Genomic DNA, 23519 nt, shown 5'->3' on the forward strand with positions numbered 1-23519 from the left:
GTTTTCAATCCATGTACTCACCCTAGGGTCCATGCCAACGGACCTTATTTTGTACTGTAAACATTTATGGGGAACTGTGTCAAATGCTTTTGCAAAATCCAGATACACCACATCTACGGGCCTTCCTTTATCTAGATGGCAACTCACCTCCTCATAGAAGGTTAATAGATTGGTTTGGCAAGAACGATTCTTCATGAATCCATGCTGATTACTGCTAATGATATCGTTCTTATTACTAAAATCTTGTATATAGTCCCTTATCATCCCCTCCAAGAGTTTACATACTATTGATGTTAGGCTAACTGGTCTGTAATTCCCAGGGATGTATTTTGGGCACTTTATAAATATTGGTGCTACATTGGCTTTTCTCCAATCAGCTGGTACCATTCCAGTCAATAGACTGTCTGTAAAAATTAGGAACAACGGTCTGGCAATCACTTGACTGAGTTCCCTAAGTACCCTCGGATGCAAGCCATCTGGTCCCGGTGATTTATTAATGTTAAGTTTCTCAAGTCTAATTTTAATTCTGTCCTCTGTTAACCATGGAGGTGTTTCCTGTGTTGTGTCATGAGGATAAACACTACAGTTTTGGTTACTGAAGCCCCCTGATTCACTCGTGAAGACTGAGGAGAAGAATAAATTCAATACCTTCGCCATCTCCCCATCCTTTGTAACCAGATGTCCTTCCTCTTTCTTTATGGGGCCAATATGGTCTGTCCTCCCTTTTTTACTGTTTACATACTTAAAGAATTTCTTGGGATTTTTTTTTGCTCCCCTCCGCTATGTGTCTTTCATGTTCTATCTTAGCCGTCCTAATTGCACCCTTACATTTCTTGTTGCATTCTTTATAAAGTCTGAATGCTCAGGATGATCCCTCAACCCTGTATTTTTTGAAGGCCTTCTCCTTTGCTTTTATATGCATTTTTACATTGGAGTTAAATCATCCAGGATTTTTGTTCACTCTTTTAAATTTATTACCCAATGGGATACATTGGCTAATGCCCTTATTTAATATGCTCTTAAAGCAAACCCATCTCTCCTCCGTATTCTTTGTTCCTAATAGTTTATCCCAATTTATGCCTTTTAGCAAGGTTTGTAGTTTAGGGAAGTTGGCTCTTTTGAAATTCAGTGTCTTTGTGTTCCCTTTATGTGTCCTATTTGTGTGATTTATACTGAAACGAATTGACCTGTGATCGCTGTTACCTAAATTGCCCCGTATTTCCACATCTGTGATCAGGTCTGTATTGTTGGTAATCAGTAGATCCAGTAATGTTTTATTTCTAGTTGGTGCGTCGACCATCTGACCCATAAAATTGTCCTGCAAGACATTAAGGAACTGGCGAGCTTTAAATGAATGTGCGGTTCCCTCCGCCCAGTCTATGTCTGGATAATTAAAATCCCCCATTATGATAACACTTCCCATCCTTGCTGCTAATCCAGTTTGTGATAGGAAATCCGTCTCCACTTCCTCCCTCAGGTTAGGGGGCCTATAGCATACTCCCAGTATTATTTTCCCCTTAGCTTCATCCGTTTGGCGCTCTACCCATAAGGATTCCACCTCCTCTCTAGCTCCCTCAGTGATGTCATCTCTCACATTCGCTTGTATATTATTCTTGATATATAGGCATACCCCTCCCCCTTTTTTACCCTCTCTATCCTTGCGGTATAGGGTATACCCTTGAATGTTTGCCAGCCAATCATGAGAGCTGTTGAACCAGGTCTCTGAAATTCCCACAAAATCCAAATCCTCCTTGTACAACAGTATCTCTAGTTCACCCATCTTGTCGCCATGTTCCTGGCATTGGTGAACATGCCACATAGTTTAGACCGGTCGCATATTGTCCTCGTATTGGGTGTTTCGAGATTGCAACTAGGACTTGCTACTATACTCACCTTGTGTTTTTGTGCTTTGGTTAACCTACCACTAATGCCCCCAATACTACCCTCTGGAATATCTTCCACACTGGCTATCTCTGTCTCTGGACCCTCCCCCCATCGCTTAGTTTAAAAACCCCTCTAACTTTTTGGCCATCTTCCTTCCCAGCAGATCTGCACCCTCCTCATTTAGGTGCAGCCCGTCCCTTCTTTAGTACCGGTTACCGACTGAGAAGTCGGTCCAGTCCTCCAGGAACCCAAACCCCTCCTTACTACACCAGCTCTTCAGCCACTTGTTTACTTCCCTAATCTCCCTCTGCCTTTCTGGTGTGGCTCGATGTACCGGTAGTATTCCTGAGAATACTACCTTGGAGGTCCCTTTCCTCAATTTAGCTCCTAAGTCCCTAAAATCGTTCATTAGGACACTCCATCTGCCTCTGACTTTGTCATTGGTGCCAACGTGCACCATGACAGCCGGGTCTTCCCCAGCCCCTCCCAGTAATCTGTCCACAAGATCCGTGATGTGCCGAACCCGAGCGCCCGGTAGACAACATACTGTTCGGCGCTTCAGGTCTTGGTTACAGATTGCCCTCTCTGTCCTTCTAAGAATTGAGTCCCCTACCACCAGAATCTGTCTTTCCTTTCCCTTTGCTGCCCCCCCACTCTCACTGGAGGAGTTCTTCCCCTGGCAGCTAGGAGAGTCCCTCAGCTCCAGCAGTGCTGGTCCCCGACTGGTTTCACCAATGTCACTCAATGGAGCGTACTTATTGGGATGCTCCAGTCCTGGATCGGCCTCCCTGGCACTTCCCCCTCTACCCCTCCTGACTGTCACCCATCTACTCTTTGCTAGTGCCTGCACCTCTTTGTCTCCACCCGCCTCTGTGCTGGCACCTGCCGTGTACGTTCCTGGCTCTCCTTTAGTATGGAGGGACTTCTCAGTGCTGACAGTTGCTTACCCAGATTTAGAACCTGGGCTTCCAGGGAAACAATGTGCTTATATTTTGCACAGCAGTATTCGCCCTCGATCGGATGATCAAGGAATGCATACATGTGGCAAGATGTACAAAGAGTCGCCTCTCCACACCCGCCGGGCATCGTACCTATTAAATTTAGTGAGGATTGGGGATTTTACCCTGTCCAAATTACCTAACAGCTAGCTTCCTGGCACTAATACTCAATGCAATACACAGGTACACAACAAGACAATACCCAGGTACTCGCAGACCTACGTGCACTCGCAATACTCAAGTATACAGTACACAATGCACAAGTACTAACAATCCACACACACTACTCAGAAAACACTCAGGTACTCACACTACACAGGTACTATGACCCCTGTTATAACCTCCTGTTTTAAACTCTGGTTTTTAACTCACCACTTATACCAGTTCCACTTACACTGAGTTCCACAGCCTCAGAGTGAGCACGCTCAGAATGAGTTCTACACACAGTTATATAAGCACCTGTGAGCAATTAACCACCCCCCTTAATTGATAGCCTGAAGGAACCAGAAAAAAAAAAAAAGCTATTTAAAAAGTAACAGAAAAAGGTGATTGAAAAACTAAAAGGAAAAGCCCCAAAAATCCAAACCAACAAACAAAAAGCAAGACTTGTTCACTCTCCCTCTGGTTTTTAACTCACCACTTATACCAGTTCCACTTACACTGAGTTCCACAGCCTCAGACTGAGCACGCTCAGAATGAATTCTACACACAGTTATATAGGCACCTGTGAGCAATTAACCACCCCCCTTAATTGATAGCCTGAAGGAACCAGAGAAAAAAAAAAGCTATTTAAAAAGTGACAGAAAAAGGTGATTGAAAACTAAAAGGAAAAGCCCCAAAAATCCAAACCAACAAACAAAAAGCAAGACTTGTTCACTCTTCCTCTGGTTTTTAACTCACCACTTACACCAGTTCCACTTACACTGAGTTCCACAGCCTCAGACTGAGCACGCTCAGAATGAATTCTACACACAGTTATATAGGCACCTGTGAGCAATTAACCACCCCCCTTAATTGATAGCCTGAAGGAACCAGAGAAAAAAAAAGCTATTTAAAAAGTGACAGAAAAAGGTGATTAAAAAACTAAAAGGAAAAGCCCCAAAAATCCAAACCAACAAACAAAAAGCAAGACTTGTTCACTCTCCCTCTGGTTTTTAACTCACCACTTATACCAGTTCCACTTACACTGAGTTCCACAGCCTCAGACTGAGCACGTGATCAAATACTACCAAAAGAAAGCTCTATTTGTATGAAAAAAAGGACAAAAAAAATCATTTGGGTACAGTATTACATGACTGAGTAATTGTCATTCAAAGTGTGAGAGCACTGAAAGCTGAAAATTGGTCTGGGCCAGAGGGGGGTTTAAGTGCCCAGTAGGCAAGTGGTTAAACACTAATGGGTACATGATAGGGATATTACTTTACAACTATGTGTGAACCTCGATTTCTTCATTCAGTCCCCCTGGTGTAAGGGTATTACTAGAGTAAACACATTATGTTTCTGGTTTGGATAGGCGTTTAAAATGTTCATCTGCAGTGTATGTTTTGGGGTTGGCCTCAATAACCCATACCTGAAGTCCTCTAGCGGATTTGTTGTGGTACTAAACACAGTGTCCCCAGACACTTTCTTGATCACACCCTTCTGGTGCCATAATTTCTACCCATGCATCCCACACTGGTTGGACTTCTGGGGCTTCTCCAAGCTCTTGAGCCCAGCCGAGTACATCTCTAGCAGTTTGGAACCCCCACTAGCGGTCCTGCAGGACGGAATAGAGGGACACACAACCTGTTTACAGAATGAGCATGCTTTTTATTGTCTCTTGAGTGTTTTTAACCACTTCAATACAGGACACTTTTACCCCTTTCCTGCCAAGGACCATTTTCAGCTTTCAGTGCTGTCGCACTTTGAGTGACAATTGCACGGTCATGCAACACTGTACCCAAACAAAATTTTTATCATTGTGTTCACAAAAAAATAGAGATTTATTTTGGTGGTATTTAATCAACAATGGGTTTTTTTTGCTAAAAAATAAATGAAAAATCCCCAAATTATTAAAAAAAAATCGTCAAATAAGTAGGGTAGAGGTCAGCTCCTAATAACCACAAAGAGTAATAGTACCAACATCCCTAAAAATTGATAGAACAAAATGAGGGTAGAGAATATGGGACTTTAAGGTACATCATATATAAAGAAACACAAATAATAATATAAAAATATACAAATATTTATTAGAAAAAACACTTAAAAAAGTAGTGAATACAGTTTACAGTCATAGTCATAGGTATACACATATTGCCTATCACTGACAAATGAAAGTACTGTAGTCACATACAAATCTAGCCGTGTCCAAAAATTTCGACATGTTTCGCCGGAAGGGCTTCATCAGGTAAAGGACGAGGATATTTAATTAATAAAAACACATGGTATTTTCAACCTTAGATGTGTAAACAAAAAAAACAAAAGAAAACAAAAATTAATTAATATATCACATTTCACAAAGGGTTAACACAGGTCTATAGCTTGCACAAATATGGCTCCACCATACTCAAAAAGCAAACAAAAAAATATATATATATATAATTAATAATATCCCCCCACACGCACAGACCCCCCAACCACGCGGACTCCATACCTCATGAATGAGTTCTGGAGAGAGCGCAACTGGGAGAATACCCAAAAGCCTGCATCCAGACCGGTCCTAAAAAGGGTGCCAGATCTCCCGTAGGGAGGGATGTGTGTTTAATGTTATTCAATCAGTCATATAAAGGTATGACCATACCTGAAATATATATTGTATGTTGTAAAAGCAATATGTAGATTAAGGATAAAGAGAGCACATGTCCATAACACTTGCTGGTAAATGAACTGTACTCACCATAGTCATATTATATGAAGTTATCTATCTTTGAGAGCTCATGCAGAAGGAGAGGCATAAAGAAAGACATTGGTATATATCGATCAAGTACACGGAAACGACACACCCGTCGAACAAATTCTAAAAATGTGTATATATAAAGATATGTAAATGCTATGCACTAAAGAGATATAAAAGTATATGAGGTATATCCTTATAGCTTCAAGAAAATTTGCTCACCTCAATGTGTCTCACCCCTGTGTGAAGGGCTACACCCTGCCCTTACTAACACAGCAAGGAGAGACATAGAAGTGGGAGGATGCCAGAAACATGAACAGCCAAAGCCCCAAGGGGAAGCACAGGGATAGCCAGTATCAATCTATACAAGGGAACAAAAATAAAACACAAAAAAAATAAAGCTTGAGTTAAAACTGAATGTAAAACAGGGACACTGGCCATTCCACATCCACCTAAGAGGTTACCTGGTACCGCCGTCCGAGTTCCTCATGAGCTCCTAGCTAGCCTAAACAGGTCTGCATCATATGAGGTTTAAATATCCCTCCCCGTGGCGCCAAAATGCAGCGTGTGATGTCATGCCGCACTGACGCCCCGCAGACGCAAGAGGGAGGTTCTTGCACTATGGACTGAAGACCGGAAAATGGAAACCAGAGGTTGGAAGTGGCTGTGACCTCTGGTATACAGTCAGACACTGCTGTAACCAGCAGTGGAGACAGTACCTGACTAGCAGAGTAGAATTGCAGTCTGGAGGATGGTATAGACTGGACTGAACACCGTATGACCGGCGTGCCATAGGGAAATAGGATACCTCAAGGCAGGCGTGCAGCGGGGCACAAAAGTACCCTACTGCACACCCTTGGGTGTCCGTATGGGGATCTATTGGCAAGGGACCAGAAAGGATCCAAGTGGGGTGGGTGCAGAGGAGAGAAAAAAAAAAGATGTATAAAAGGGGGGATTGTTTGAAAAATGAAATTAAATAAAGCTTGTAAATGAATAAAATGAAATGTTGGAATATATGCATGCACACCTACCCCACTTAAGGGCTGCGGTGAGCATGAGTGTGGCCATGCATGTGCATCACAATAATTGGATTTCCACAACCTAAATAGCAATTGCATTTGTGTAATGGAAAAAGGACACATATGAAATATTCTATATAACTTGTCATACATCACTTTCCTTATATTGGAGATTATATAACTGGCAACACTAAACGGGAAAACCCGCCAAGCACAGACCAAAGTATACATATAGAGGGTCACAATAGCACCAAGGGGTAAATGAATGACAGAGAGGATAGGTGGAAAACATGGCCAGATCAGTGACCGACAACTCCAAATAAGTTCGACACTCCAAGTCTCCAAACCAAAGAGTCAAAAATAATTAATAAATAAACAAATAAATGTATTTATTATTTTTGACTCTTTGGTTTGGTGACTTGGAGTCGGACTGTAAACTGTATTCCATACTTTTTTAAGTGTTTATAATAAATATTTGTATATTTTTATAGTATTATTTGTGTTTCTTTATATATGATGTACCTTAAAGTCCCATATTCTCTACCCTCATTTTGTTCTATTAAAAAAAAATCTAGTATTTCTTTGTTTCTGTTATAACATTTTGTAAATAAATAATCTTTATATATATATCATTACACGCCCCTGAACTATATACACTATATTGTACATTACACACTCCTGCACTATATACACTATATTATGCATTGTACACTCTCAGTCTCTGACCATTTCCTGTACCATGTCCGCACAGTCTCTGACCATCTACTGTATCATGTCTGCAGTCTCTGACCATCTCCTGTATCATGTCCACAGTCTCTGACCATAGTTACATAGTTACATAGTTACATAGTAGGTGAGGTTGAAAAAAGACACAAGTCCATCAAGTCCAACCTATGTGTGTGATTATGTGTCAGTATTACATTACATATCCCTGTATATTGCGGTCATTCAGGTGATTATCTAATAGTTTCTTGAAGCTATCAATGCTCCCCGCTGAGACCACCGCCTGTGGAAGGGAATTCCACATCCTTGCCGCTCTTACAGTAAAGAACCCTCTACGTAGTTTAAGGTTAAACCTCTTTTCTTCTAATTGTAATGAGTGGCCACGAGTCTTATTAAACTCTCTTCTGCGAAAAAGTTTTATCCCTATTGTGGGGTCACCAGTACAGTATTTGTAAATTGAAATCATATCCCCTCTCAAGCGTCTCTTCTCCAGAGAGAATAAGTTCAGTGCTCGCAACCTTTCCTCATAACTAAGATCCTCCAGACCCTTTATTAGCTTTGTTGCCCTTCTTTGTACTCGCTCCATTTCCAGTACGTCCCTCCTGAGGACTGGTGCCCAGAACTGGACAGCATACTCCAGGTGCGGGCGGACCAGAGTCTTGTAGAGCGGGAGAATTATCGTTTTATCTCTGGAGTTGATCCCCCTTTTAATGCATGCCAATATTCTGTTTGCTTTATTAGCAGCAGCTTGGCATTGCATGCCATTGCTGAGCCTATCATCCACTAGGACCCCCAAGTCCTTTTCCATCCTAGATTCCCCCAGAGGTTCTCCCCCCAGTGTATAGATTGCATTCATATTTTTGCCACCCAAATGCATTATTTTACATTTTTCTACATTGAACCTCATTTGCCATGTAGTCGCCCACCCCATTAATTTGTTCAGGTCTTTTTGCAAGATTTCCACATCCTGCGGAGAAGTTATTGCCCTGCTTAGCTTAGTATTGTCTGCAAATACAGAGATGGAACTGTTTATCCCATCCTCCAGGTCGTTTATGAACAAATTAAATAGGATTGGTCCCAGCACAGAACCCTGGGGGACCCCACTACCCACCCCTGACCATTCTGAGTACTCCCCATTTATCACCACCCTCTGAACACGCCCTTGTAGCCAGTTTTCAATCCATGTACTCACCCTATGGTCCATGCCAACGCACCTTATTTTGTACAGTAAACGTTTATGGGGAACTGTGTCAAATGCTTTTGCAAAATCCAGATACACCACGTCTACGGGCCTTCCTTTATCTAGATGGCAACTCACCTCCTCATAGAAGGTTAATAGATTGGTTTGGCAAGAACGATTCTTCATGAATCCATGCTGATTACTGCTAATGATATCATTCTTATTACTAAAATCTTGTATATAGTCCCTTATCATCCCCTCCAAGAGTTTACATACTATTGATGTTAGGCTAACTGGTCTGTAATTCCCAGGGATGTTTTTTGGGCCCTTTTTAAATATTGGTGCTACATTGGCTTTTCTCCAATCAGCTGGTACCATTCCAGTCAATAGACTGTCTGTAAAAATTAGGAACAACGGTCTGGCAATCACCTGACTGAGTTCCCTAAGTACCCTCGGATGCAAGCCATCTGGTCCCGGTGATTTATTAATGTTAAGTTTCTCAAGTCTAATTTTAATTCCGTCCTCTGTTAACCATGTAGGTGCTTCCTGTGTTGTGTCATGAGGATAAACACTACAGTTTTGGTTACTGAAGCCCCCCGATTCACTCGTGAAGACTGAGGAGAAGAATAAATTCAATACCTCTGCCATCTCCCCATCCTTTGTAACCAGATGTCCTTCCTCATTCTTTATGGGGCCAATATGGTCTGTCCTCCCTTTTTTACTGTTAACATACTTAAAGAATTTCTTGGGATTTTTTTTGCTCTCCTCCGCTATGTGTCTTTCATGTTCTATCTTAGCCATCCTAATTGCACCCTTACATTTCTTATTGCATTCTTTATAAATTCTGAATGCTGTGGATGATCCCTCAACCTTGTATTTTTTGAAGGCCTTCTCCTTTGCTTTTATATGCATTTATCCATCTCCTGTATCATGTCTGCAATCTCTGACCATCTCTTGTATATGTTTTGGATCTGCCTTGGGGGGATGGTGTTTGGAGTATCTTTATCTGTTGATTATTAAACTTTCTGGAATACACATATTGCTATTGTGGTGTAGGATCTGGGCCCTCTGTTCCTCCATCCCCCTTTCTTTTCTTCTTTCTTTCCACCCTCCTTCCATCTTTCCTTCCTTCTCTCTTTCCTTCTCTCTGCTTCTCTCCCTCTCTCTCTTTTTCTTGCTTTCTCTCTCCCTCCATCCTTCTTTCTCCCTTTCTTTAAACTCACCCTCTCTCACTCTTTCTTTCTCTCTCCCTCTTTCTCTTTGTCTTTCTCTCTATCTTTATTTCTTTCTCTCTCCCTCCATCCCTTGCTTCCTTCTCCCTCCATCCCTCTTTCATCTCAGACTCTATTTAACCTTACCCCATTTAAGCTACACCCAATATTTAGCATAGTTTGAACCATGCCCATTTTTCGCTCAACGATCCGCATTTTTTCACTTCTACTAGACCACCCCTACAAATGAATTCCCCACCATTAATTAAATTAATACTCCGCCTACATACAGAAAAGTGTCCCTAAAAATGTTTTGAGAATGTTAGCAACTATGCATACTCCTGCACTATATACACTATATTGTGCATTGCACACCCCTGAACTATATACACTATATTGTACATAACACACTCCTGCACTATATTGTGCATTGTACACTGCTGCACTATATATACTATATAGTACATTATACACTCCTGCACTATATGTACACTATATTGTATATTACACAATTACACACTCCTGCACTATATTGTACATCACACACTCCTGCACTATATACACTATATTGCAACCCTCAAAATTTACACTCGCCTACTCTCATTTTGCGAGTGGAAAATGATTGCTGGCGAGTGTGGGCTGCCTCTGAGGGGGGCAGACTTGTATCAGGCATGACATCTGAAATGGTTACTTTGTAGCCACTGTGTTAATCTCATCCCCCAGCAGAATGTCTGAACTGGCAGCTTGGATGATTTTCCTCCTCGGGACACTGCAGGTGTGAAAATGCAGGACAAAACACCCAAGGAAGTCTCCACAGCCTACACTGGCTGAGCTGACTTCCAGCCCAATGGATGGGGCAAGCTTCAAAGATGGAAATGGCTGCTAGGAGACACTGTCAGAGTCCAGTTTAGGCTGAGTCCTATATTAGCAGTGCAAGCCGCAGTGTGTGAGGCGGAGGGGTGACACTCGCAACTGCAGGTAAAGCTGACATAGGAGCCCCTTACAAATATCCCCCAAATGACCCCTTTTTGGAAATTAGACAGTCCAAGGTAATTAGTAAGAGGAGACATGGTGAGTTTATGAAGTTGTAATTTTTTGTCATAATTATTTTGAAAATGGAGTAATGACAAAAATCTTTTTTTTTCACAATTTATTATTTTTTTTTACATACTGTCACCAGTGGACTACAGCATCATCATATAACTGGTGTGGCGGTGATTAGGGACACTAACTGGTGACAGTATGAAAAAAAATAATTATATTTTTAAAATTTTTTAAATGTCATTCTTTTTTATTACCTTTGTTATTTATTACTTTTTTCTTTTCTTATGATTTTTTTTTAAACTGTGACCAGAGAAATACAGTGTTACCATAGGGGAGATGATTAGGATTTTTTTTACACACTATGGTTGCTTATAACAGTGAATTTCACTATTATAAGCAACCAATTTTTTCTGAAAGAAAAAAAATTATTCATTTAGTGTTTACTATTTTGATTAGTTGTGATTGGCCATAGCTAATCACATGGTACAGATGGGCTGTGATTGGCCCTGTCTGTATCATGTGATCACTGTAACCAGTCACCGAGATCAATATAATAGTACATAATGAATGGCATGAATGGAAGCCATCCATTTTGTACAATTGTCATATGATCTTCTGTGATTGGTCACAGCGATCACATGGTACTGGCAGCAGGCCATTACACTGATCTATCATCTGCTGCATCTGGTGGACACAGCGAGCGACTGATCGCACAAAAGGGCGCGCAAAAGGCACATTCTGGGGAGGACGTCATGTGATGTTTACCCAGTTCTAGAGAGTACTAGCGGGGTTAAAAAGGAAAACATTTATGCGTCAGTTATTTACATTTTCCTGTCAGCTCCTTTTTTTTTTTTTTGTAAAAAAAGAGCATGTGACCCCCCCAAAAGTCCTGTGAAATGCATACCAAACCCTATATATTTTGGGGGGTACCCATAAAAAAAGAAAACCAAGCTGGCAGAGAAATGTAATTTGCTAACAGTTTAAACAGGAGGTTCACTCAGGAAAAAAAAAATAAAAGTCAGCAGCTACATATCCTGTACTTGCTGACTTTTAATAAATAGACACTTACCTGTCTAGGGATCTAGCACCTCCCACACACGGGCTAGTTCTTCACTAGCCTTTGGGTTCCCGGAGCCCGCATTTTAACTGTGGGCAGCCAGTTGTTTGGCTTTCACCCCCACAGCTGGCTGCACACTGCTCATGCGTGAGCTGCACTGCGATTTGTGAATGGTCCCACGGTCTTCTGGGACCTTTTACACATCCCAGAAGACTACGGGGAGGGAGGAAGAGAGTTTCTAATTCAAAGACAGGATTTAATTTTCAAAGACGTCAAGATCACGTGAAATCCCTCCTAGTTAATGATGAAAATACCTTGGAGGGAATGTTTGTCGAAACAAGGAGGCACTGTTAACATCCAATATCCTGAAAAAGATGGAGCAATTTGTCAAGTAAATAGACCTGGAATTAGAATTATCCCAAGTACATTGAAAGGGTTTCAGTCAACTGAACATGGGTTTCTCTTTACTACAAACATAACGAAAGGTAAACAAAATTTCTGGTCAATGTGTGCAGAACCTTCAGATCTTACAAGGGTCACTATTGGGAAAAATATCATTTATACCGTTCTATGTTAGCTTGTGAAAGCAAACCTGAATTATGCCTGTTTACAGCTGACCAAGAGTCAACACTCCTTAAGTTTTTGCCATAATTTGACACAATTCTGCTAGTAATTTCAAAACACCCAGGTGTGAATGACAAATTGCAAAATGCATATTTGTAACGGTATTCATTTGAATTGCACCTAAAATCATGGTGCGATTCTGCCGCAATTGTCGCAATATAAATCATGCTGCATTTGTGGCAAACCACGTCGCGTTAAGCTTGTCGTCCAAAAAAGTTCAGGAGCCTCTTTTGGGAGACATGCTTCACACGATGTGGTTTTTCCACAATTGCCATGCAATTTATCAGTGCCCGTCAGTGTAGCCTCATCAGCGCACATCAGTGAAGGAGAAAAAATTACTTATTTGATAACAAAAACTAAAAACATTTTTTTTTATTTTTTAATTATCTGTCTTTTTTCGTTTATTAAGAAAAAAAACCCAGTGGTGATTAAAAAACCACGAAAAGAAATCTCTACCTGTCTCCAAAAATTATAACAATTTTGTTTGGGTACAGCATTGCATGACCACACAATTGTCATTAAAGTGCAACAGCACTGAAAGCTGAAAATTGGCCTGGGCAGGAAGGGGGTGAAAGTCCCCTGTATTGAAGTGGTTAATACAGCTAAAGGAGGTAAGTTACACATAAATTGACAGAGGGGTTGTGATTCATTTACATGCACGATGCATTAGTTGTTTTGGGGAGGAAAAGCTGGAGTTCTTCTTTAAAGCAGAACTTACCCTTCAGGGTGGACTTACGCTTTAAATGCTTTTTTTCTTTGTAAATGTCACTTTTGCTGTAGTACATTTTATATATCTTACAGGTATGCCACTTCACAGGTAGGTTTAGGGCATCTCCCAAACATATTATTTAAAGGATTTTGGCATTTGTAATGTTTCATTTTAAACGTTATTACAATTGTCACCCCAGCAACACTTTATTTTTAAAAATGTTTGTTTTGTATTAGTACATGTCCCTCAGGACAGCGCCCATGCCCCTGTGCCATTTGTTTGAAAATCCCTTGCCCACTAGCCTTTAAAATGGTCAGAATTGATTTTAAATTTGCTAGCAATAAACCTGCGCTGTTGGTATAAAAATACACCAATTGCTGCTGTATAAATGTGTCAACCTCCTCAAGAATCTTAAAACAAAATAAAGTGCAAAAAGTGCAAAAAAATTACCATCTAAAACAAATTCAAATATGTGCACCACACAAATTAACAATAAACTAGATATTATGTTTCACCAGTTTGCAGTTTGTTGTTAATTTGTTTGATGCACATATTTGATTTTGTTTTACATGGCAATTTTTTGTTGTAATTTGTCAGGAGATGTATTCCATAGAAGGTTTTTTTCTTCTTTTTTTATCTTTACCACAATATTTGTTTTCAGTTAGTTGCAGTCTGTCTACTTTTTTACATTGTCAGATGTTTTGAGAAAATCATGTGAAATTAATATTAAGAAATTATATTGTGTGTTGCAAACCATAATCAGTTATAAATATACCTCTCTATTTAGTTGTTGATTTTGCCTTCTTTACTTTGTCCGCCCTATGTAATATTTAATCTATTTACAGTTCAGGTCCTTCCACCTCTTCTAAATGTCAGAGTTCATCACCCACCCAATGCATCCATCCAGGTTCACCGTATTGATGGCCTTGGACCTGAAGGGGCAACAGGAAGTGGAGGCCAGCATATAATCCCACATCCAGAGGGGACCAAAACAGCATCATCACGTCCCATAACATTCAAACCTCTAGGAAGATGCTTTCAAGACACTTTGCCCAAGCAAGCTGTAAGTGGCTATGTCAAACAAAACTCCATGGTTCCTAATATTTGTTTGTGTGTTTATAGTAACAGTTATAATCTTGAAACATTTGATTCCAATAGTATACTACAAAGGATACTAGCGCTTTAACTTGCATTCAGAAATCCTAAACACATTTTAAAGATTTTTGTGATTACCTGTTATATACCATGTAGTTGTTCTAGAAGTGAACACCTTTTTTCTGTTGTATTGCTAGCCAGAGCAAACCTTTTTAATGCTGTAGTTATTGTATCTTCTATATTTTTGTATTCTTTTTTTATGGAGAAAAAGAGAAATGGGGTAAGGAGTTCAGTCATGTGGTTGCTACGAGCATTAACTACGTAATGTAATAAAAACCCAGCGTACACAAAGACCGCTTTATTGCTTTATCATGTTTGTTCAAAGGAAACCTGTCTGTCAGGATCAGTGCCGAGACAAGGTCACCTAGTGCCCAGGGCAAATATGCCGAACTGCACCCCCCCCCCCAAAGATGTATGAGCATTGTGTGTCAGCAAGAATCCCCCCTATTAAAAAGTTGGGCATCCTCTTCTCTCATTCCCCCCTCCCCAGCACAAATCCCCCTAAATCGCCACTCATTGCACACACACCAAAATTCCCCCTCCTAGAACAATTCTTACCCCTTGCTGACCCCCAAATTCCCCCAGCACAAATACTCCCCCCCCAAAAAAAAATCACCCCTACTAGCACAAATTTTGCAACCCTCAAATTTCCCATCTGAGTAGTCAATTTCAAAATCCAAATCCCCATCCTGACAGAGTGAACTGAAAAAAGGGGGCAAATTCATCAGTGGACTCTAAATGCTAAAAAACGTAGTGAGGATGCAGTACAAAATTGCTGGCCAACATAAATAGATATATAATATTACAGGCAAACAAAGCATAATATATGAAAGGTAAGTGTGAAACAGTGAATCCAGTAGCAATGACTGCTTAAATAAAACAAACCTAAAAATAAGTAAATTTGCTGACACAAATAAGACTGACAGTGACACAATGCAAAAATAAGAGATGAGTCCAAAATAAATATGGGCTAGTACTATACTAGCAAAAACGTGCCAAATCCTGATGGGCTGCAAGTGACAAATCCCTAAGGAAAAATAAATAATAGTTCTATCACCCAGTCCAAAAACTCGTGATAAAAAACACAAAACAGTTCCAATCATGAAGGGAGGGGGATCTCCAGTGAGGACACCTCCGTGTTTGCAAGCCGCTTACCTTACAGCTGTAAGGTATACAGCTTGTGTTGCAAATGGCCATCAGGTGTAGACGTTCCGTGTATGCAGGTAGTGACAATGATGAACATGCCAAGCGAAATGTAAAAATAGAAAATAAACAGCATGTAATATGACTCTGCGACGACCACAGTGGAGAGGGGCAAAACACACAAGGGGGAAGGTTGCACTCACTTTGATAAAGTGAGTGTGGGCATCAATCCACAAGCACCGAGCTCGTATGCCTCCAGGGGTATCACCAATCACAGTGCCCAGGGCAGCCGCCCCTCCTGCCCACCCCTTTTCCTGGCCCTGGTCAGGATTGATCTGGAGGATCGGGAGCTCTGGGGTGTAATCTCCGTCATTGTTTCACTACTTTGTGGGGCAGAAAGCTGGAATATTTATGCAGGTCGGTAGTTCGGACTTCACTGACTGCATGTTTTCTCTGACTCAATGATCCAAAAAGAGATAATGATGACAGCCCTGGAGCTTGCAGTCTTGAAACTAAGTCAGCTATGGTAGATCCCACATTTCTTTCTTGACAGATTCTTATAAAAGAGAATGAATACCTCTGCCATTTTCCAAGTCCTAGATGTAAAAATTAAACTTCAGTTATAATTTCAGTGAAGTCTTGACCTAAGAAAAGAACAGCTGTAAGTGAAGTTTGAAATATGAAGCTACAAAGCAGTTTAATTTCTAAGTCAATGACTTTAGTTAGTGAATCAACCAAGTCAACAGCAAAGCTCTGAAAGATGTATGATGTAGTCACAATTCGAAAGAAGACAAAACTGTTCCTTTCTGTTTCTTTGTCTTAGATAAATCTATATGTGTACACCAAGGATGTAAATGTGAATTGATATCAAGTTTAACAAAAAGACAGTATCAGTATTTTATGCCTCGTTTCCACTGAGCGGATCGGTTCTGTTTGGTACAGTACGCTATTTTGGGTATTTCCATTATGAAAGCGGCCCATACAACCGAACCAAACCATTCCATTCAGGGTCCTGCTTCAGATGTGGGGCCATAGAAAATGGAACGGTTCGGTTAGGGCGGGGCTATGATACATTACACTGATTGGCTGACAGAAAACCCTCTTCTGTGCTATGCTGAGGCATTTTTTCTAAACCCTGTATGGCCCCTTGTGGTCCCACTTGCAGTGGAAACGCTCACCAGAATAGACCGGACCATTCTAGGCCATCCAACTGTACCGACCCGAACCGATACGCTCAGTGGAAACGAGGCATTAGAAGCCTCATGGGCAAAAAAAGTCCCTTCCAGACAGTAAGTACTATAAGGTGCTTGAGGCTGGGTTCACACTAGAACATGCAGTGGCTCACAGCAAGAGTCCAGTGCATCTCCATTCACCATTTCAGGTCTGATTTCAGCCCAAATTTTGGGCTGAATTTGGACCTGAAATGGACCAAAAGACACACGGGGCTCTTGTGCAATTCGCACCGGAGCCACTGTAGAGATGTGTGAACAGGCTCCATAGAGAGCCAGTCACAATCTCCGGCTATGGGAATTGGATGCAGGAAGCCCACATCCAATTCACATAGGTGTGAAGCCAGCCTAAAGGTACTTTTTTTATCACTGTCCCCTTCCTCTCAGTGCTCACAACATACCGTGATTTCTGAGGTATGCCAAGAGTAGACCAGCCCATTATGCTCCTTACATGACAACAAACTGTCAGTAGGCCTGATCACTGTCTAGGGTTGCCATCTGTCCAGGATTCACCCAGACAGTTTGAGTTTTGAATCACGTGTCCGAGTTTCAGACCGCCTGAAACCCAGACACATTATCAGACCAGACTATGGCTCCCCAAGTAACTGAGTACCACAACCGCTGAGAAAGCATATAGAGACTTTACTAATTGCCTTACATGACAACCATGGTCACTTAGTGCCTGAAACAACTTCAAAGGTGTGCAAGACTGTTTCTATTGGCCCTGTATGCAGGCTGAAGTTGAGGGATACTGCCACTTCTGCATCTGGTATATACAGAGGAAGACTTTACCCCACAGAGCTGCCCCAATGGGCCATATTCAAAGTCAAGGACCAATGGAATTGGTGTGCATTGGCTTTCTGTGTCTGGAGCCTGACTCAAGAGGACAGGGAAATGTCCTGGTGGAAACCGACCACTTCACCTGGCATGCCCAGGCATTCCCAACTAAAGACCAGCAAGCATCTACGGTGGGCAAAATTCTGGTAGAGAAGTTCTTTGTCCATTACAGCTATAAAAAGCAGTTTTTGTGCCTTAACAACCAGATCCTCAGCCTATTCGTACTACCTCTCAAAGATCATGTCCAATAACCAGGTCTCAGTCTGTGCCACTGAACACAGATGAAGAGGACAGTGAGGATGAAGAACTGGGCAGTTCTGGGCAGTATTATTCTCATAGACGCTGTGGCAGTCTATGCTATCACAAACTGTCACTCTTCCTTCTAGAGAAGCAGATACTGGAACCCTCAGGCCTGAGGCACCAGAGTTCATACCACAGAACCAATCATTGACATTCCAGGAAGATCTTCTGATTTCCCTTACTGCAGAGGACACAGAGACTCTTCAACCTTCTATGGTGAAAGAGGAAGAAGTTGCTATACCAGAACCATCTGAGCCCAAAGAGCAAAGGGAAAAACAAACAATTCGCCCACTAAAAAGACTGACTTATGATACTCTAGGTAAAGGTTCTGAGGAAGCTATCTATACCTCTCAAAGAACTCACAACACGCTGACCCTTCCCACTACAAATTTAGGGGAGGGTGGCTCCAACTCACCCCCTGGCACATCTAGGTGGGCCATCCCAATATCAGTGGCTTGTGGGTAAGACAACCTCACCTCTTATGACAAATGGTGGTAGGTTCCCTTGCCAGGTTCATATGTGCCTGCCAATTGCTTGTTTCCATACATGTACTAAACTGTCTCCTGATGTATTTTGAAAGCATGTAACAGGTTGTGGACATTATATGTTGATGGACTCTGTCCCTCCTTTGGGGACCAAAGGTTCTTTGGTGGGGGGGAGTGTGTAACAGGCATGTTGTCATTGAGCAATGTAATACTATTTGTCATGCAATTTCGCCTTTTGGTCACAAGATGGATATAGGGAAATGCTAACCTTTCCTTTCTGAACATGAGGGGACACAGAGGAAATTGGAGAAAAAAAGGAGTTTCAGGAAGTGCTGAGGAGACTGAGGTGGTTCGGAGGAGAGATGGAGAGACCAAGCCACAACAGCCCCTGGAGTTGGACCAACCAGAGAGGAACGAGAGGACAGTGCTAAGGGACACGTCTGTGAGTGAGGAGAGAGCTATTGTACCCAGCATCACCAGCCGGAGAGGGGGAGAGAAGGAGACATTACTGCAAGGGAAAGAGACTGGAGCCCCATGCTGTGACCTGTGAGCCAGGGACAGAGTGGCTGCAAGGATACCACCCCTGCAGTGCCAGATGCGGGTGTCGTCATGGGCAACCGAGAGCGGGAGGACATCTGTTCGGAGGAAACATTGCTACTGTGTCGCTGGAATTGGTGAGCCATTTGTGGCCATTATCTGTGACTGTCAATATTTGGTGCTGTCATCAGAGACTAAGGATCTACACAGTCAGTCTCATATTATCTGTAACACCTTGGAGACTGCCTCAAAGAGCTCCAACATTAGAGATGATCGAAGAGTCAGGACCAAGGAATGCCCCTAACCCCTTGCACATTTATTTTGTTTTAAAGAAGTACCACACTTTGGCTCCCCCCCCCCTTTCCTTAGAGTGCACTAAGACAGTGTAGTTAGTTATACGTTGTACTGTTCATAGGGGTTATTCATGTTACTTATTGCCATTTCAATCAATGACCATTTAAAATCAAAGAACTTATTTCTCTTTACTTGGGTATAGTGACATTTTGTATAGCTGACTACAGTATGTTTAATTTATTTAGGTGAGCCTATGTTATCTCAGACTGTCTTTATTTTAAGTGGTTTCAATATACCAACTTGCTTATCACTAAACGGGTGTTTGTGCATTTACTATAGTAACATACTGCCAGGTGCAGGGTATTTTCCAATTGTGTCTTTATCTGTGGTTGCAGAGGTCTCTCCATTTAACCAGGTGTGTCAGAGGGGCTGAGTTTGTTCTTGGAGTCAAGGTGGAAGACAGAGGACCCAAAATGTAACCAGGGGCTCCTTCGAGGGTGGTGCTACAATGTCTTTTATGAACTTTTTCCGTTCTTTTAAATAAAAGTGAACTACCATGCCCTTAAAAATAACATTTTGGACTGGTGAAACTCATTGAAATGCACCTACCGCTTGAGTCTAATCACCTCACTCTCACATATGGTGGAGGAATTGCTTTGGGCACAAATGGCAGAGTTCAAGATTCTCACAGACCAGAAAACAGTGAGTAGCATAAACTGAGTTTTTGCAAGATGCAGCAGTTAAAGTGAATGCAGTGGAGCCTGCAAGTGGAGGTACGTTGTCTTGCAAAGTCTTAAACAGACAGTACACCATATTTTCCATAGAGAAAAGGAACGGTGTTAAAAAGTGTTGTGTGACTGACTGCAGATATGAGGCAGTCGAAGCGCAAAAAGGCAGCAACATTTTCTGAGACAGGATTCTGTGGCTGGAGTGGTTGTTACCGACAGAACAAGCCCCAGACTGATGCATTTGGCCACACTGGAGCAAGGGAAAAAGGAAAGCAAGCAACAGCAGTGCAAAGAGTGAGCAGATGTGTGTGTTGTGGGAACAGAGGGGCCCCAGACTGAGTGCAGTATAAATCATATGTTTAATAAAAACAAGTAGTAACTCACAGGTTAAATTAGATGAGTTCAGTATGTGGTGAAAATTTCCAGTCCTGGAGTCTCATAAACGTCCTATTTGGCGTCCTGTTTTCCCTTTGCAGCCTGGGGCACTGGTATGATCTTACAGGGATCCAGAGGAAGCTGGGAACCAGGAACAGGAACAGGAAATGTGATTATTCACAGTGGCAAGGAATTGTTATGGATTTCAAATTCTTGGATTCCTTGATGAAATCTGGTAAAGGATCTGTTTTTAGTTTTGTATATGCGCTATGATCAGAAAGTAGGCGGTGTGATTCATCAAGATAGGTGGCTCGGTCTTGAATGAGTATACCGCCACCTTTGTCTGCCATTTTGATAATTATTTGTTAGTTCTTACTTAAATTGTTTATAGCTAGACGTTCTTGAGGGGTGAAATTGGCTTTATTATGTGTGGATTTGGAGTTTTTACATATATTCAGAAGTTCTGAATATACCACCTGATAAATTGATTTTATGAAGGGGCCCTTGTTATGTGTGGGGTTGAAAATAGATTTTGGCTTAAAGCAGGTATATGTAATAGGTGGAGAATGGGCTAGTAGTTTTGAATCCAAGAATTGGCTCCATATTATCACAATCCTCCCATAGTTCCACCAAATTGCTCAAGGCTCGTATTTCTATACAGGTATCGAATATGGTGTCAGGCACTGGTATGTTGTTAACATTGGCAACCATGGTATCTTTGTTTGTTGGCCTGTAGACTAAAGTATCTCTTGAGGGTGTCATGGTTATGCAGTAATATTTGTCTGTCAGCTTACCTCTCCATGTGTTCAGATTAAGAGGCCAGCCACTCTCACCTGGCTGCTTAAGTAATCTCTCCTAAGCATGGCTCTACCCCAGCCCCTATCAGGGAACTCTATATTAACCTGTGCACTGCAAGCCAGCTCTGCTGATCAATATTGTGTGATTTGGCTTCCATGTGCTCATTGCGCTGTGTCCTATGTCTGATCCTGTATACTGATATTGGCTTGTTCTTGACTATCCCTGCTTGCTTGTGACCCTGACCTTTTGGTGTGTTCTCTGTTTATCCTTGTCTGCTAGTCGCCCTGACCTTTGGCTTATCTCCTTACTATCCCTTGTTGTCCTCGGCTGCTGCTTCCTCTCTGTCCTCCTGTAGCTTACCGTGAGCGTGAGCTGGGAGACCCTGGGGGCCGCGACCTGGAGTAAGTTGCAGCGCAGTCCATCCTCACCACTAGAGGCTCTGGTGAATCACCTGCTGGTGCTTAGACTCCGCGCCCTGGGGAATCTTATGCTCTAGCTCCCAGTGGGATCCATGTAGGTGTTCCAGTGGACCTGCCTTCCTGAAGCACCCAGAGTCCCATCCGCAGCAGTCAGCCGTAGGGTCCACTACCTTAGCGGTGCACTCCTGACTCCAACGGTGTGCATCTGTCACCTGGGCTCAGGTGACCTGACAGAGGGTAATATTTCGGATGCATTTGTTCAAATCTTTGAAGATGGTAAATGGATTAGGTGGAATGGTAGGGGCAAAATTTAGACCTCTTAATAACGATAGTTCATCATCAGTAAATTTAATGGAAGACAAATTGAAGATCTTTACATTCTCCGCATTTTTTCTGGGTGTGGTGTGTTTACATCTGCCCCCTCTCCTGCCTCGTCATTGTCTTTTTTTTTGTTGGAGCTGGATCGGAGGGTTAGGCATAAAAAAGATCATTTATTGAGAGTACTGGAAGAACTAGGTGAGTGGCCAATGTTTCCAGCCACAACATGTGTAGGATCACTATCCCTGGCTGGAGCCAAGGGCGTAACTGAAAGATCACAACTAGGAACTATGTTGTAAACTATACCTAGTGCAACTGGTGCATCATGGATAGTGGTGAAGGGATCAATGGATGATGAAGTGGTAGGGGTGGTGTTCTCTGTCACTATTATAACAGTGGTTAGTGCACCTGAGGCAGATGTAGTATTGGACAAATTTCTATTGATGGTGGTATCTGTACAACTCAGACTGATATCTGCCATGGGATGTACAGATGTTGGCCTGTGGGTCTCAGATTCTTTGTTGGAGGAAGATACTGTTCTGTGGTTTTGAGAAGATGGAAAGAGACTTGGGGTTTTGGATTTGGGAAATCTAGGGGTAACAGTCTGGTGGTTGGATCTGGAAAGAATGGGATTAGAATGATTATGGATGTGAGAAGTAGGAGTCAGGGACATGAATGGAGGTACATTGTTCGAATGTTTTTTCTTTTTCCAATTGAAAACTCTGTTAGAGTTATAATCATCTATATCTCTATGGAATTTTCCTAATTTAGATTTTAAAATAAAATCCTCTTTCCTTTTTATATGTTGTTATGATCCATTTTTGAGTTCAAACTTCAGCAATCTGCTCCCACTCTGTAAGGAGCTCTCCATCTAGAAAAGGACAATTGTTAAGTACACGAAGTCCTCGTGGAGAAATTCTGGACTCGGAATACTGTTTAAGGAAAAAGCCATCCCACCACTGTTGGTTGGCAGAATTAATAAATTCTTCAATCTTCTTAATTTTTGTGCAAGCATCTTTTGTATTAATCCAGATACATACATGTACACAATGCGATAGATGCTCATGCATATGCATACCCACATACCTGCACATACATGCAGTTGTAAACATGTACATGTGCAACAGACAAAGAGGAAACAGCACGCCAAATAGATAGTTTATGAGACTCCAGGACTGGCGATTTTCACCACATACTGAACTCCTCTAATTTAAGCTGCGAGTTACTATTTGTTATTATTAAATATATGATTTATACTGCACTCAGTCTGGTGCCCCTCTGTTCTCATTTCTACACAGAGCCCATCGCTTCACTCAAATGCCCCGTACACGCGATCGGACATTCTGACAACAAAATCCATGGATTTTTTCTGACGGATGTTGGCTCAAACTTGTCTTGCATACACATGGTCAAGCAAATCTTGTGGAAAATTCCGAACGTCAAGAACGTGGTGACATACAACACGTACGACGAGCCGAGAAAAATGAAGTTCAATAGCCAGTGCGGCTCTTCTGCTTGATTCCGAGCATTCGTGGAAATTTGTGCATTGGAATTGTGTACACACGATCGGAATTTCCATC

The 23519-nt window shown here is 41.8% G+C and overlaps 1 protein-coding gene across 8 annotated transcripts in view; it reads left to right on the forward strand.

Moving 5' to 3' along the window:
- Positions 1–23519, forward strand: part of LTBP3 (latent transforming growth factor beta binding protein 3) — a 1979464-nt gene that overhangs the window by 347941 nt on the left and 1608004 nt on the right. For all 8 annotated transcript variants that reach the window (XM_073605046.1, XM_073605047.1, XM_073605043.1 and 5 more), the window contains exon 3: positions 14167–14384. In XM_073605046.1, the coding sequence (XP_073461147.1) occupies positions 14167–14384 (218 nt within the window). The remainder of the gene's footprint in view (positions 1–14166; positions 14385–23519) is intronic.

The sequence above is a fragment of the Aquarana catesbeiana genome, linkage group LG11, assembly GCF_042186555.1.
Source record: "Aquarana catesbeiana isolate 2022-GZ linkage group LG11, ASM4218655v1, whole genome shotgun sequence".
Taxonomy (NCBI): Eukaryota; Metazoa; Chordata; class Amphibia; order Anura; family Ranidae; genus Aquarana; species Aquarana catesbeiana.